Source organism: Lethenteron reissneri, chromosome 50, assembly GCF_015708825.2.
Source record: "Lethenteron reissneri isolate LAM-NWPU_2019-01 chromosome 50, ASM1570882v1, whole genome shotgun sequence".
NCBI classification, from domain to species: Eukaryota; Metazoa; Chordata; class Hyperoartia; order Petromyzontiformes; family Petromyzontidae; genus Lethenteron; species Lethenteron reissneri.
Genome location: NC_083828.1, coordinates 7,856,791 through 7,874,314, shown reverse-complemented (window position 1 = coordinate 7,874,314; position 17,524 = coordinate 7,856,791). Strand labels below are relative to the sequence as shown.

The 17,524-nt window shown below is 51.7% G+C and overlaps 1 protein-coding gene across 1 annotated transcript in view; it reads left to right on the top strand.

Annotated features, from left to right (window-relative positions):
• The window catches only part of LOC133355023 (potassium/sodium hyperpolarization-activated cyclic nucleotide-gated channel 1-like), an 84,441-nt gene extending 71,535 nt beyond the window's left edge, over positions 1–12,906 (top strand). Inside the window, 1 exon segment of the mRNA XM_061572278.1 lies at positions 9,525–12,906. Coding sequence (XP_061428262.1) covers positions 9,525–10,642 — 1,118 coding nt within the window. The 3' untranslated portion in view covers positions 10,643–12,906.
• The last annotated feature ends 4,618 nt before the right edge of the window (positions 12,907–17,524 follow it).

Here is a 17,524-nt window from a genome sequence, read left to right as displayed (position 1 = left end):
GATTAAAAAAATCACGACGTTTCGGAGGCAACACAAGCTTCAGGTGAAGACGGAAGCTTGTGTTGCCTCCGAAACGTCGTGATTTTTATTTTTTTATTAATTTTAATTTCATTTTTGACCGTTACTGTTCCCGGCTCAGATCTGCTTTACTTTCGAGGTCCAAACACATCGTCCAGATTCCAAGTCTGGGTGATTTATTCATAGGCCTTGAGGGTTATACATATTTTCTTTAACACGTGGTAGGCTTTCGCGAGCAATATTATTGAAAATAAAGTTTTTTGGTTCGATCGCGTAATTTATAAATGTGTCGTAACCCTCCACCACCCGACACGGCCAATCAGCAAAAAAGTGTCACGTTGACAAAAGACAAATAGCTTCACTGCTTTAGCCCACCGGTGTGTTGAAGAGTGAATCCACAACATTTAACTATTTTTTTGAGTAAGACGTTTCGCTGGTAATTACATCCAGCATCATCGGGCAATTTTCCGTCACTGTTCCAGGCTAAAGTAGTGAACTATTTTTCTTTTTGTCAACGTGACACTTTTTTGCTGATTGGCCGTGTTGGGTGGTGGAGGGCTACGACACATTTATAAACAACGCGATCTCACCCAAAAACGTTTATTATGAATAATATTTCCTTTACTGGTCTTCAGAGTTGACATCGTGCCGTGGCGAGATGTTTACTAACCTCGCCTGGTATATGGGAGGTTCCTGAGTTTCATCCTAACCCTGACGCCTGCAAATTTCCATTTGCATGTTCACATAAAAAATTGCATAAACAGAGAGACGAGATTGCTCCATCTTTTTCTTTGCCGCCCTTCAACATTACGTAAGCTGACTCTATGCAAATGACCAGCATTTACGGTCAAGACTTTAACGACAATGGGACTACAACTTTAAAAAAAGGTAAAAAAAAAGTGTTTCAGTGCACACACTTTTGTTTGCACTCAAAAGTAGAAAATCTATTATCTTGACCCCAGAATAAATCCAATTTGATGTGCCGAATTAAAGTGGATGGCTCGCATAAAGACAATTAAGCATCTCGAACGGATGCCACCCACTGTTATTCAGCACATCAAAATTTGACTAATTCTGGGGTCAAAATCATTTATTTTCTACTTGTGAGTGCGAATTGAAGCGTGTGCATTGAAGACGCTATATTTTTACCTATATTCTTTTAATAATTCAAGACGTCGGTTTCTATCTAAGAGCAAACACGGGAATTTGTTCACCGGAGAGGCTTTTTGACAAATTTGCACCGTGCCACGCACTCTCCCCTCGCTCTCCCCCCCTCTCCTTTGCTCTCTATTTCGCTCTCTCTTCCTCACTCTCCATCGCTCTCTCTCTCTCCCCCTCGCTCTCATTCGCTCGCCCTTTGCGAAAGTCATATTTCGTTAATGGGGCTCGCAATGTCATCTGCGTCAGCACAATCCGTTACTGTTATTGTTGAGCGGAGGCACGGAAAATAACAGCAGCAGCAACGACGCCAACACACAGAGAGGGCGGCCAGCGTGTGTGGAGATGGAACAACGGAATGTGCCGGTGCTGTGGTGAATTGTTACATCGCAAAGTGATTGCCGCAAATGAACCACAATACCACGCCGATTTCTCTTTGGTTCTTTCGGTAAAGTCACGTAGAAAAAAATGTAATTAAATAATAATAGAATACGACGTTTCGATTGAAACACAAACAACCATCGTCAGGTACAAATGAGTGCGAAAACAAACATAGTAAACTTGGAAATATAATGCAATACAACACAGAGAGTCGGCCAACAAAACAGTCAACACCCCACCTGGTTAATTACGTTCTTCCAAAGATTGATCAATTTGAGAGAGAGACAAAACACAGACACGGAGACACACAGACAGACACACAAGCAGAGAGAGACTCACACAGAGACAAACAGAGAGAGACACGCACATAGGCACACAGAAAGACAACGTCTCTGTGTCGAGGACTTGCATTTAGCAATCTTTGGAAGAACGTAATCATTCAGGTGGGGTGTTGACTGTTGTGTTGGCCGACTCTCTGTGTTGTATTCCATTATATTTCCAAGTTTAATATGTTTGTTTTCTCATTCATTTGTACCTGATGATGGCTGCTTGTGTTTCAATCGAAACGTCGTATTCTATTATGTTATTTAATTTTCGATTTAAAGCTTTCGTGACTGCAGCGATTCATCTTCTTGGTTCTTTCGGTAAAGTCACGTAGAAGGGAAGTAATAAAATAATAAGACAGACATGTTCTTCACCTGAGGACGGCTGCTTGCATTGTGGCCGAAACGTCGTGAGAATTATTTTATTATGTTTTTTTATTATGTTTTATTTTTATTATTTTATTACTTCCCTTCTACGTGACTTTATCGAAAGAACCAAGAAGATGGTTATTTAATTTCTTTGTGACTTTACCGAAAGAACCAACGCGTAATTCCTGCAGCCACGAAAGATTCGAATCTAGTTTTCACGCCGATCTTGTCATGGAGATTCAACCATCACGCGAACTGCGGTAATCCTCGCAGCGGCTTTTGGGCTCAGCCATCGAACAAAGACGGTCACCACATCAAGCGCTTTCAGATGCGCTTCTGCGGCCGTCTGGAACGCTCCTCTCGATATTAGGAAGTCACTGGGAGCTATGCACTTTTTAAATCATCTAGATCGACAATCTCTTCTTGGTTCTTTCGGTCACGTAGAAGGGAAATAATAAAATAATAAAAATAAAACATGATAAAATACAATTCTCACGCCGTTTCGGCCACAACGCAAGCAGCCGTCCTCAGATGAAGAACAGGATGTGAGAATTGTATTTTATTATGTTTTATTTTTATTATTTTATTATTTCCCTTCTAATTGACTTTACCAAAAGAACCAAGAAGATGAATCCCTGCAGTCACGAAAGCTTGAAATCGACAAACTCGTTTCTTTAAAACAGTTTTTTTGTGTTTTAGTGTATTGTCCTTCCCCCGCACCTCCAAATTAGCACGGTTGGCTACGTACTGTGCAAAAGAAGTTCAGCATACGGTACATACAACTCCTGATCCATCTCAGAGCCCCAGCTGTTGGTCTCCCTCCCACCCACGTCGCTAATCGGCAACTCGTCTTCTCCGACCTGACGAGGTCAGAGAAGACGCGAGGTCAATGGGGCTACCCGTGTCGTTGCGTGCTGGGGGTCACGACTCTGCTAGACGAAGCAACGGCAGCGTGAACGCTAATTAATGCCTGCTGACTATGAATGGCTCCTGTGATTGGCTCCTGTGATGGGCCCCTGTAATTGGTCCCTGTGATGGGCCCCTGTGATTGGCCCCTGTCAATGGCCCTGTAATTGGCTCCTGTGATGGGCCCCTGCGATTGGCCCCTGTAATTGGTCCCTGTGATCGGCCCCTGTGATTGGTCCCTGTGATGGGCCCCTGTGATTGGCCCCTGTCAATGGCCCTGTGACGGGCCCCTGTGATGGGCTACTGTGATTGGCCCCTGTGATTGGCCCCTGTGATTTGCCCCTGTGATTTGCACCCATCTGACACTGGTGTACCCCCTTGTAAGAGAGACTCCAAGGCTCACTGGGTTCTCGCCATGGAATGATCGGTTCAGCGCCGGTGGGTCAAGGACCCGTCTAGCAAGCACTCGCTACTGATGTCAGCCCTGCCAGGGAATCCAACTCGGGTATGCTGGATCAATAATGCAGTGTCCCTAACCACTGTGCCACCACTCCTAATTATGAATCATGTTATGAATGAATACATTATTTCTAGATTTGAAGGTTTCGTGACTGCAAGGATTCATACTCTTAGGTTTTTTCGGTGAAGTCACGTAGGTAAAAAGTAAATAATAAATAATAAAACTAATAGAAGAAGAAATAACATTATTTTATTTCTATTATTTCTTCTATTATGTCTATTATTTATTTTATTATTATTTATTTTTCCCCTACGTGACTTTATCGAAAAAACCTAAGAGTATGAATACATTATTATTATATTGTGTTATTAATCATGCGTGCGTCGGGAGAGCTTCATCCAGCAGTTGATCGCCCATGGCTGCTCCTGCTACTGATGATGATGACGACGACGATATTCAGTTGAAAACCCGCTCAGGTTCTCTCACCTTACCTTAATTGGCCACCTCCTTTCACCAAAACCACGGGGACCCCCCCACGGGTTACGAAGCTGAACAGCCCCACCATTAAACACTGACAAAAGGTTAATTGGAACAAAGTGTTTGTCAGCCGAAGGCGCGCGCTACTCTACGGAGACACCTTCATTTCATTGTCGTCGACACTAAATTGTTGTGCTCCTCTTGCGCTGCCGTGCGGGGTGACCCCGAGCGAGCTCGTTCCATCGCGGCAATTAGCGGCACTGCTGTAGCAGGGTAACATTTAATTCGTGACAGAATGAATGAATAATTATGTTCGTGCTTTAGGCGCATATACGGAGTTATTAGGGACGTGGTTTTGCTCATGTAAGTATTACCGGAACGGGATGCAACGTGTTTTTTTAACGGATTTGATGCTTTCGTGACTGCAAGGATTCATACTCTTAGGTTTATTCGGTAAAGTCACGTAGGTAAAAAATTAATTAAAATTAATAAAAGTTAAATAATACAGCAATCGTGCTGTGACGGTTCCACCTGAAGACGGAAGCTTGTGTTGCCTCCGAAACGTCGTGATTTTTTATTTTACTTTTATTAATTTAAATTTTATTTTTTACCTACGTAACTTTACCGAAAAAACCTAAGAGTATAGTGTTTTTAACGATCCAATGCACGATTAAACGGGGATCGAGCGATTTTTTTAAACGATACGAAGCTTGATCCAAGCTTGATACATGATCGAACCCATGGGCAAATGTATTGATATGTTGAATACTTGCGTGCATGTGTTCGAGCATGGATTAAGAATGGTTATGTTTTTAATACTTGTGTGCATGTGTTCGAACGTGGATTAAGAATGGTTATGTTTTTAATACTTGTGTGCATGTGTTCGAACGTGGATTAAGAATGGTTATGATGTTGTGAATACTTGTGTGCGTGTGTTAGAGCATGGATTAAGCATGGCTCTGATATTTTGAACGCGTGTGCCGATGTGTTCCAGCATGGATCAAGCCGTGATATTTTGAATAAAATTTTTCTTATACTCTTAGGTTTTTTCGGTAAAGTCACGTATTTCTATTATTTTTATGTTTATTATTAGTTAGTATAACTTTATTTATTTATTTTATTTATTTTCACCTACGTGACTTTATCGAAAAAACCTAAGAGTATGAATCATTGCAGTCACGAAAGCTTCAAATCTAGAACTAATTTTTAAATCCTTTATTTTAAGTTCACTTGCTTGCGCGCTTACGACCGTGCAAATCTTTCGGTCGTTTTTTAACCCACTTCCCGTGATCCAATCGAGCTGACATTTTGCACACAGACTCGTTGTGCGTGACAATTAATTTTCGTGATTTTTTTTTCTCCAAATTTTTACACTTTTTAGGAAAAATGCTTTTATATTTTATTACCAATTTCTTAATGGTGGCAGGCAATCATCTGACCCATAGGTCGCAGCCATCTCAAGCCAGAGGACGAGAGGACTCTAGCCGCCACGCATATAAAGGATTTAGAGTGAAAAACTTTGTTTTTATACGGGTTAATTTTTTTTATCGTTAAGTTTCCTGTCACATAATTTCTGGATCTAAAGAGACGATTTGAGGATCGAAAAAAACCCATATTAGGCCTCCCCTCCACGCTGACTTGTCTTCCCTCTACGTGAACATAATTTATAATTCTATCGCTGATTTATTTTATCCTGCTACAGCTCCTACGTCCACATCGTTTCAAGCTGCTGCCGCAGCTGCCTCTGTCATGCCCTCCTTATTCGTTGTTTTTTTGGCAGAAACTGATAAGACGGCGCGACGACTTTTCAGAATTCATGGGTTCGCCCCGACACTGCCCAGACAGATCGCGGGGACGTGGATCTTAGTTAACGACTCTCGCACAACCAAGGCAGCGCTGTTGCTGCTGCTGTTGATGTATTTCTGCTGCTGCTGTTGATGTATTGCTGCTGCTGTATTGCTGCTGCTCTCTTGCAGCTGCTGCTGCTGTTGCTGCTGCTGTTGCTGCTGTTGTGTTGCTGCTGATGTTGCTGCTGCTGTTGCTGCTGCTGTGTTGCTGCTGTTGCTGCTGCTGCTGTATTGCTGCTGTTGTTGCTGCTGTATTGCTGCTGTTGCTGCTGCTGCTGCTGTTATTGCTGCTGTGTTGCTGCTGCTGCTGTATTGCTGCTGTTGTTGCTGCTGTATTGCTGCTGTTGCTGCTGCTGCTGCTGTATTGCTGCTGTTATTGCTGCTGTGTTGCTGCTGCTGCTGCTGTTATTGCTGCTGTGTTGCTGCTGTTGCTACTGCTGCTCTATTGCTGCTGCTGCTGCGGTGTAAGCGGTTAGCGCAGCGGACTGGCATTCCGTGGGGTCACAACTTCGATTGGCTCTCCCTGACATGGCGAATGAAACAACGGTGGAAGTTTTTTTAGATTTACCCCCCCACACTCCCTGCCTCTATCCACCCAGCAGGATGATTGTGTAGATCAGAGGTCCCCAACCCCCGGGCCGCGGACCGGTACCGGTCCGTGGCCTGTTAGGAACCGGGCCGCACAGCAGCAGAAGGTGAGAGCGGTGAGTCCGCGCGTGGCCCCCCCCCATGATTTTATTATTGACCAATTCCGTCCGCGCGTCTTTCCCGCACTGCGCACTTGTCTCAGTGTTGGTGAGCCCACAAGCTATTAACCCCTAGTAGCCAAAATGAGTAAAAACAAACGTAGCTGGAGAGCTTCTTTGAAAATGGGGGAAAGACCCAATGATGAACCCCCCCCACCCCCGGTACGTGAAAAAATTGTCTTCCACGAAACCGGTGCCTGGTGCCAAAAATGTTGGGGCCCGCTGGTGTAGACCACGGAATCGATTGGCAGGTCGTGTGCAGTCATGGGGTAAAGTGTGGGTGCTCCCAACTCTCCCAAGAAGATTGTCCCGCATGGAAGAGTAGGCCAATTACGCCAACCCACCCACGGCACGGAGGCCTCAAGGAATGATCTCCACGTTCCTTGGCAATGCCCTGTCCGATACATTCTGACCATGGCCAATCTGTGCTATACGTGTGTGTGTGTGTACGTGTGGGGAGCGGTAGTGTAGCGGTCAGCGCGTTGCGCTACTAGCAAGCAGGTTGGAGCTTGCTTACCGGTTTACAATCATAGAAGTAGATCGGCCTACACGACTACACACCACCGGTAGAATGATTTATGCCGGTGTCGTTTTGAGTGCAAGACAGAGCTGTGAGTTAAATGAGTGGAAAGAACAGAGGTCACTTAAAAGCCATTTCCTTTGGAGCCAAAGGGCAAATCATATTTCAGGAGAGACACGTTGACGCACACACGTGCACACACACACGTGCACATACACACACGTGCACACACACGCGCGCGCTCACACACACGTGCTCCAATCCCCCATTTGATGTAATGGAAGGTTGGGGCAGGTGTTGTCAGCGAGCCACTATTAAAGGCCGACACGGCCCACGTGCGTGGCCAGCATCACGCACGGCGAAGTCCGTCTCACCAGGTATTCGTTTTAAGGCTGAGTCGACCTAGGGGAGGCCCAGGACCGGCTCAAATATTCACCACTGTTATTGGTCGAGAGCGGGAATGGAACTCGGGTCGCCAGGTTCGAAGCACAAAGATCCCCCGTACAGCCTCAACAGACTGTTGGGGCAAGTGCTGTTAGCGAGCACCTATGAAGGCCGGCATGGCACACGAGGGGGTGGGTGGCAAGCACCACGCCCGGCCGCCTTTATCTCCCGAAGTGTTCATGTTTACACACCGCACCATGTACTCATTTGAGGCACACACACACACTCGCACTTACACCCACACACACTCACACCGCACAAACGCACACAAACCCCCCCACACACATGCACCCCCCACACACACGTACTCACACCACACACACGCACTCACACCCCCTACACACTCGCACAAGCACTCACACCGCCACACGCACTCACACCACACACTCACACCACACACACACTCACACCACACACACATTCACACCACACACTCACACCACACACTCACACCACACTCACACCACACACACTCACACCACACACACACTCGCACCACACACTCACACCACACACACACACCACACACACGCACTCACACCACACACACACTCACACCACACACACACTCACACCACACACACACACCACACACACACGCACCCCCCCGCCCCACACACACACAAGCACTCACACCACACACACATGCACTCACCCCCCCCCCCCCCCCCACACACAAGCACTCACACCACACACACGCACTCACACCACACACACACGCACTCACACCACACACACACTCACACCACACACACGCACTCATACCGCCATACACGCACTCACACACACACGCACTCACGCCCCCCCCCCCACACACGCATTCACACACCCACTCTTCGTGCCTTTCTCCAGCCGAACAATCAATTAATATTTGGGACGCGTCGGCTCCACATCGGCTCCACATCGGCACAGGGGGGGACGTGACCCCACCATCACCGGTGTCCTGTTCGCCAACATTGAGCCGCTAAGAGCGTGCGCCACCCTCCACCCCGCAGACGCCGCCTCCTATTACACCGCTGCCTCTCGCCCCCCACAATGAGAGGCCCTCGACCCCCCCCCCCCACTCCACTCCCAGGTCAAATCATGGCCCACAGAACTCCGCAATGCGCCAAATATAGACGTGTAGGCAGTGGGTGGGTGAGGAGTGTGCAGGTGAGTAGGTGAGTGGGTGGGTGGGTGATTGGGTGAGTTGGTGAGTGAGTGGGTGGGTGAGTAGGTGAGTGGTTGAGTGATTGGGTGAGTTGGTGAGTGAGTGGGTGAGTAGGTGAGTGATTGGGTGAGTTGGTGAGTGAGTGGGTGGGTGAGTAGGTGAGTGGGTGAGTGATTGGGTGAGTTGGTAAGTGATTGGGTGAGTAGGTGAGTGGGTGGGTGATTGAGTGAGTTGGTGAGTGAGTGGGTGGGTGAGTAGATGAGTGGTTGAATGATTGGGTGAGTTGGTGAGTGAGTGGGTGGGTGAGTAGGTGAGTGGTTGGGTGGGTGAGTTGGTGAGTGAGTAGGTGAGTAGGTGAGTGGTTGAGTGATTGGGTGAGTTGGTGAGTGAGTAGGTGAGTAGGTGAGTGGGTGGGTGATTGGGTGAGTGGTTGAGTGAGTGGATGTATCTGCAATTCACCAAATTCCAGAGCAACTGAAAAGCTTAGAACCGAGTCTCTTGAAGAGATGCTCTGAGACACTGAATATCAAAACCGGAGCCTTGCCTTGCCCGCATTGAACCAATGCTGCTGCTGAAACTACAAACTCCCAGGATGCCGTGGGGGCAAACCTATCCCATCTGTTCCAGACGAGGAGTGAGGGGGGGGGAGGGATGGTAAATGATCTCTCTCTCGTTCTGGTGTTCCATGTCTCCTCTCACCGTTGAACGCTGTCGGCCCGCGGCAGGCAAGAAGAACTCCATGCTGCTGCACAAGATGCAAGACGACCTCAACGAGGGCATCTTCAACACGAGCGAGCACGACATCATCCAGCGCATCGTGCGCTACGACCGCGAGATGACGCTGCAGGAGGCCGCCGCCCAGCAGCACGCGCAGCAGCAGCAGCAGCTGCAGCAGCGGCACGCGCAGCAGCAGGCGCAGGGGGCCCTGTCGCCGGGGGGCAGCGCCGCCGTCAACTCCCTCATCAACACGGCCGCCTCCGTGACCATCGCGCTCACGCACCAGGGCACCACGCCGCACGCGCAGCACCGGCCGCGCTCCTCCGCGCCGCAGTCGTCGGCGCAGTCGCCCCAGCAGCAGCCGCAGCAGCCGGCGGCCACGTGGCTCTGGCCGTCGATCGGCGCCGCGACTTCGCCCCCGCCGGCGCTGCCGCCGCCGCCGCCCTCGGCGCCGTCCGCCTCCCGCGCCGCGTCGGTGAAGGGCGGCTCTTCCTCCCCTTCGCGGCCGCGCTCGCCGCGCCAGCAGCAGCAGCAGGCCGGCGGCAGCCCCCCGCACACGCCGCGGAGGGCCGCCCACCGCAGCGCGCAGACGCTGGGACGCAGCGGCACGACCGCCGGCACCGGCACCGGCGCCTCCTCCTCCTCCTCGGCCGGCGTCGGCGGCGTCGGCGCCGCGGCTACGGCGCTGAGCCGGGACGCGCGGCCGCTCTCGCAGTCGCAGCCGGCGCTGAAGCACCACGACGGCGGGGCGCCGGCGCGGGCCGCGGCGGCGGCGGCGCCGTCGGCCACCGCCGCGTCGCCGGGCGGGACGGGCTCCGGCCCCGCGGACGGCGGGACGGCGCCCGCGCGGTGGGGGGCGCTGCCTCCGCCGATGTTGCCCACGACGGCCGCCGCTGGTGCCGCCGGTGCCGGCGCTCAGCAGCAGCAGCAGGGGCTGTCGCGAGGGAGGGCGGCGACGCTGCTGGGGCGCCAGCCGTCGTCGGCGTCCGTGGGCCCCCACGGCGGCGTGCCGTGGGTGCCCGGGGCGCCGCTCGCGCGGGAGCTGAGCCTCGTCAAGAGGGACTCGGTGGTGGTGGCCGGGGAGGGCGGCGAGCCGGCACGGGCCAGGCTCTCCTCCAACCTGTAGCGTGGTGGTGCCGGTGGTGCCGCTGCTGGTGATGATGCTGCTGGTGCTGCTGCTGGTGGTGCTGCTGGTGGTGCTGCTGGTGGTGGTGCTGCTGGTGGTGCTGCTGGTGGTGGTGGTGGTGGTGCTGCTGGTGGTGCTGCTGGTGGTGGTGCTGCTGGTGGTGCTGCTGGTGGTGCTGCTGGTGGTGGTGCTGCTGGTGATACTGCTGGTGGTGCTGGTGGTGGTGCGTCTGCTGCTGGTGGTTGTGGTAGTGCGAGCTACTGGTGGTGGTAGAGACGATGGTGCGGGACGTGCGAACGTTACGTCACTCCGCGCCGCCATCGTCATCGCCAGTGGAGATCGTCGCCGGCCGAGACGTCATCGCAAACTCGTTTGAAGTCATCGTCGTCAATCGCTCACCACCGTCGGTTCTTTAAAACAAGTCGTATTGTTTTGTTGTTGGTCAAAATCATCGCTGTGCTCCTCCAGAACCCACCGTCCGTTTTCTCACAACCGCCCTCTTCGCAATCGCCCGGTTCGCATTGAACGCAGTTTCCACAGTTTTTGAACCTCGCCGTCCTAAATTGATCTCCCCGAGTAATTTGTCATCGTCCCAGATCACTGTTGTGTTGTCTTAAAATAATGTCCGGCGTTGAAATCGAGCGACGCCGCTAAGCATCGCGACGCGCCGACGGCTCGGCTCGCCGCACGTTGTCAGCGTCGACGATTATTCTCGACGTGTGCGCAGCGCCACTGCGAGCGGAAAATTATTCCCGAATCGAATTACGACCGACGACGATGACGCCGCCGCACGGCTACAAATGTTGTCTCCCCTCCCCCCTCCAACCCTCCACCACGTGGTGGGTGAATTATTTTACGAGGTCGTTCATCGTCGTCGTCGTCAAGTCAATTCGGTATCGGCAATTGTTGAGTTGAAACGCAATGCGCACGGTCGTAGCCATCGATGTCACCACGGCAATTAACTTATTTCTCCCCACTTTTTTAAATGAGCGGAAAAGTAATTTCAAATAAATCCCGTCGTCATCATCAGCACAGTTCGTGACGATTCAAAAATAACTAACGGTGATCAATGAGCAACGGTATTTATCGGCATCACCAGTGGCAAGTTTCACTACCACCACCACCATCATCACCATCAACACCATCATCATCACCATCATCACCATCATCACCATCACCACCATCACCACCATCATCACCATCACCACCATCATCACCATCAGCAGCAGCGGCATCAAAAAGTGAATTTCAGCAGCGGCACCACGAACCACGTGACATCACCACATATCACGTGACATCACCACCATCGCCGAGAGGGTTTTGTTCTTTTAAGAGGCCAGGGGTGGAATTCCGCGTGGTGGCTCCTCATCCTCAGGCCCGATTTTTGGGGGCCCTCTTTTTGTGAGGTCCGTGGCAGATCGCCCCCCCCACCCCACCACCCCACCCCCCACGACAACCCTTGGCAGCCGCGACCGCTGTCAAAACTACAACGATGCAAATTGTACGTTGTGAAAATTCATAACCGTTTAACAAATCGTCGCGATCTTCATCATATGCATACTCATCGTAATCTTCATCGCCACTCGTACCAATAGCCACGAAGAGTCGTGATCTCGCGTGCGAATAATTTCGAGAAAGGATTCAGTCCATGGTGGGGCGCACGCGAGTGTGTGCGCGCGCGCACGCAGTGACACGCGCAGTGGCACGCACGCACAACAGCAATGTACATAAATACATAGAGCCCCCCCTCCCTTCCACCCAACTACAGGACAACAAAGATGACTGCAAGCGCCGAGTGGGCAGAGAGATATTGCGACCGTGCGGACCGTCCGTGCGTCTCCTGACGCAAAAGTGGACTCTGACCCAAACAAAACAAAAACAACTCTGCTGAGCGAGGAGCTGTCGGCGAACCCCCCAAACAAAACAACAACAACAAGCGACACACCACGACGAATCTGTGGTCGTCACGAAGCTGCGATGGCACGCACCTCCGCCGAGCTGTTTGTCCACTTGCCCAGTGGCTGGCACGGGTTCCGCCGGTGCCACATACAGAATTGGAAGCTCTGTTTCGATGTTTTTTGTGCCCCTTGGTAATCCTCTCCGGCCCCTCGACCCCACATCGCAATGCCCCCCCCCCTACCCTGGCCCCGTGGCTCCAGGGCCCCCTCCAGCCCCCGGTCGCAATTTCCCGTGGGGCTTCCGGCGCAGTTGCACCGCCTGTACACCGGCTCGGCAGCGACGCTGCCAATGCCGCCACCGCAGCGCAACGGGCCTCGGGGGGGGGGGGTCTGCAGTCCGTAGCTCCGACTCGCTCTCTCGGCGTTGCCGATGTTCAGTTTTGTTCCTTCATTTCATTGTTTGGAGGGGTGCGCGGGGGGGGGGGGGGTAGAGGAGGTTTCTTTGTCCGCGACGCACGGAAGCGATTGGCCTCGTGGGATCGGCGAGCGGTCGTTGGGGCTCGCTCGCTCGCGACGCGACACGCCAAGGGATGGTTGTCGGTATACCCGAAACAACGGGAGGGAGACTTTTTTTTTTTGAATTCGGTAAAAAAAAAAAAAATTGACCTTTGACATTTCTGGAGCCGCAATGCAACGCGGCCAATGAGCAACATGACGACGAAGCAGTCCTTGAAGGTGCCCCGTGCGGCTCCGGATGGCCGGGGGGTTTGCCGAGCCCCCCCCCGGTTTACGCGAATTGTAGGATTGCGATTGGGAGCGGTGGGTGTTGTGGTTGGCGCAGGCGTGTGATGTCTCGGCCAGATACTGGGATCCACCACCCCCCCAACTCCCTCCCCCCCCCCCACTTCTCATCCCCCCACCCCCCTCCTCCCTATCGGACAACTCCAACGAATATCAAGTCCTGGCTGCTGCTGCTGCTTCCATTCCTAGGCTGCTCAGCGGCGGAGCGAGCGGCTCGCAATCGGAAGGGCGCGGAGTTCAAATTCTGTTTGGGAGAGGGTCGATAAAATTGGTACCGCTTTGTGGAGGAAGTCAAGAGCGGTTGTCATATGGAAATAATCGCCCCTGCCATAGGAATGTGGAGTTTGCACCACTGGCTAAGGGGGCTTTAAACATAAGAGAACTGCATCTGGGCAAATCTTAAACGTGCTCGACATTTTCCAGTATTACGTACGGAGACCTCGAGGTGAGCTTTGTGATGGGAGGGGAATTTTCCGAAGGGTCGACGAGATTCGGGTTGGGCTGACGTGGCCGAGTGTCGCGCGCACATCATCATCATCGGCCACACTCTATCCACTGCTGGATGAAGGCCTCCAAACTCCATCGCCGTCCCCGCGTGCTGTTGCTGCGATGTCGCAATCCCGAGCCCCTCCACCGCTGATTGCTCTCCTCCACGCGCCCCTCCTTCCGTCCCGCCGTGCAATTCCAAACTAGAAAAAACTCAACTTTATTTTTCGATTTAAAGCTTTCGTGACTGCAGGGATTCATCTTCTTGGTTCTTTCGGTAAAGTTACGTAGAAGGGAAATAATAAAATAATAAAAATAAAACATAATAAAATACAATTCTCACGACGTTTCGGCCACAACGCAAGCAGCCGTCCTCAGGTGGAGAACAGGTCTGTCGGGGAGAAGTGGCTGCTTGCGTTGTGGCCGAAACGTCGTGAGAATTATTTTATTATGTTTTATTTTTATTATTTTATTATTTCCCTTCTACGTGACTAAACTTTATTTTTACATTTTTACCAGGTGGAAGGCTCACTGAGCTAAGCAGATTTTTTTTCAGAAGCGACCTGGCCACAGATGATAGCCCAATGAAGTGGCTTATCACGTGTGGAAATGTATTGCAGGCAAATTATCTTAAGGCGTGCTGTTGATTCTAAATTGTGGGGTGGGAAAAGAAAAACTGTGGACCCGGAGAAAAATGCACGCGGAGAGAGAGAGAGACACCGCAAACTCCAAATACACAGCAGGCGTCATGGTCGGGATCGAACCCTCGACCTCCTGTATACCAGGCGAGGTAGTTAACATCTCTACATGGAGAGAGAGAGACACCGCAAACTCCAAATATACAGCAGCAGGTGTCAGGGTCGGGTTCGAACCCTCGACCTCCTGTATACCAGGCGAGGTAGTTAACATCTCTACAGGGAGAGAGAGAGACACCGCAAACTCCAAATACACAGCAGGCGTCAGGGTCGGGATCGAACTCACGACCTCCTGTATACCAGGCGAGGTAGTTAACGTCTCTACAGGGAGAGAGAGAGAGAGACACCGCAAACTCCAAATACACAGCAGGCGTCAGGTTCGGGATCGAACCCTCGACCTCCTGTATACCAGGCGAGGTAGTTAACATCTCTACAGTGGGAGAGAGAGACACCGCAAACTCCAAATACACAGCAGGCGTCAGGGTCGGGTTCGAACCCTCGACCTCCTGTATACCAGGCGAGGTAGTTAACATCTCTACAGGGAGAGAGAGAGACACCACAAACTCCAAATACACAGCAGGCGTCAGGGTCGGGTTCGAACCCTCGACCTCCTGTATACCAGGCGAGGTAGTTAACATCTCTACAGGGAGAGAGAGAGACACCACAAACTCCAAATACACAGCAGGCGTCAGGGTCGGGATCGAACTCACGACCTCCTGTATACCAGGCGAGGTAGTTAACGTCTCTACAGGGAGAGAGAGAGAGAGACACCGCAAACTCCAAATACACAGCAGGTGTCAGGTTCGGGATCGAACCCTCGACCTCCTGTATACCAGGCGAGGTAGTTAACATCTCTACAGGGAGAGAGAGAGACACCGCAAACTCCAAATACACAGCAGGCGTCAGGGTCGGGTTCGAACCCTCGACCTCCTGTATACCAGGCGAGGTAGTTAACATCTCTACAGGGAGAGAGAGAGACACCGCAAACTCCAAATACACAGCAGGCGTCAGGGTCGGGTTCGAACCCTCGACCTCCTGTATACCAGGCGAGGTAGTTAACATCTCTACAGGGAGAGAGAGAGACACCGCAAACTCCAAATACACAGCAGGCGTCAGGGTCGGGTTCGAACCCTCGACCTCCTGTATACCAGGCGAGGTAGTTAACACCTCGCCGCCGCGGTGCCCTTGATGAAGCATGTGAGAGGGCAGGTCGCAGAACGTTGGCCAAACGTTTCCCCGTGTTTACCGGTGCAGCGCCTTTTGCCCGCGGGGGTGTGTGGGGGGGGGGGGTGTGACACGTTCCCTCCACGCGTAGTCCACATTCACCGCCGCGTTCTCCAACGAAGGGCGCAGCGGTAACCTTGAAGGTGCCCTCCCATTCATTCATTCGTTTTCCTGACACCCTGACAGGTCCACCGACAGTTAACCGTGGTTCTAATACAGGCAGGCACGCGTGTATATCATTTTAAAACAGCGCAAGTATATATCATCTTGCTGCAGCACGTACATGTATAATGTATATTATCTTGCTGCAGCACGTACATGTATAATGTATATCATGTCAAATGCTCAAGAGGGGGTTCCGATGGGGTTGAAATTGCGGACTCGTTTTGGCCGTCACTCAAAGGGTTTCCGATTTGTCAGTGATTTGTACACGCGCGCTGTGTGCGTACAGACCTGCCCCTGGTTAATGTCGCAGTGGGTTTACTCTCCAACACAACGGTCGGTGCTGTACTCGTAACGAATTGGCACGTTCTGTTTTTGCGTGACAGACCTTACTAATCGGCTGCAGCGGGTTTAACGACGCAGTTCATATTTGCACGATCTAACCCCAAAAACCTCTGTTTGTGGAGGCCTACCTCCATGCAGACACGGCAAGCGTTGCGATGAAGATGCGTGGATGCACTGAAATGTCGATTGTTAAACCCGCACATTTAAACGCGTGGGCTGAGTTAGAGGAAATTAAAATTAGAAAACAAAAATTCGCGAACGTCTCTCGTGCCACGGGATCACGTGACACTCTTCCAGCCACAAGAGGCCGCGAAATTCGCCTGATCAAGGCAGGATATTCCCCCGCTAGCCACTTCTGTTTCTGATCGAGGAGGGAGATTCCCCGGTCGGTCACTTCGAGGCTTGTCCTGGATGGACGACTCTTCACGTATTCTGCGGATCATGGCACACACATTTCTCCCCCTGTATTTGAAAGCAATATTTTTTTTTGTGTGTGTGTGTAGGTATATATGTGTGTGTGTATGGTGGGGAGCGGTGGTGTAGTGGTTAGCGTGCTGAGCTACGAACCCGATTCTTGCTCACGGCTATCACCGGTGACAATTATCTGAAGCGGTCCTGTGCCTCCCTAAGGTCAACTCAGCCTCAAATGAGTACCTGCTGCGGTGTGTAAACGTCTCCACTGGGGAGACAAAGGCGGTCTGGCGTGGTGCTGGCCACCCACCCTCTCTTTCATCGTTCCGACCTCCATAGGTGCTCGTTAACAGCACTTGCCCGAGCAGTCTGTTAAAGCTATACGGGGGATCTTTGTCTTTTCGGTGGGGAGCGGTGGTGAAGTGGTTAGCACACTGCGCTATGAACCCGGCGACCCGAATTCGTTTTCCCGCTTGCGACAAATAACGATGAATATCTGAACAGGTCCTGGGCCGCCGCTATGTCGACTCGGCCTTAAATGAGTACCTAGTGCGGTGCGTAGACATCACCCACCGGGGAGACAAAGGCGGCCGGGTGTGGTGTTGGCCACCGGCCCCCTCGTGTGCCGTGTGCCGGCCTTCATAGGTGCTCGCTAACAGCACTTGCCCCGACAGTCTGTGACAGGCTACACGGGGGTTGGGGAGATGGGCGGGGGGGGATCTTTGTCTTGCTTTCTGTGTGATCACCACGTGTTGGATGACTTCATTGAGACTGGGCACAATTTCTGGGTGCGTCTTACATTCCGAAGCGTCGTATAATCCGAGTAATACGGCATTATCGCCACCGTAGTCATCATCATC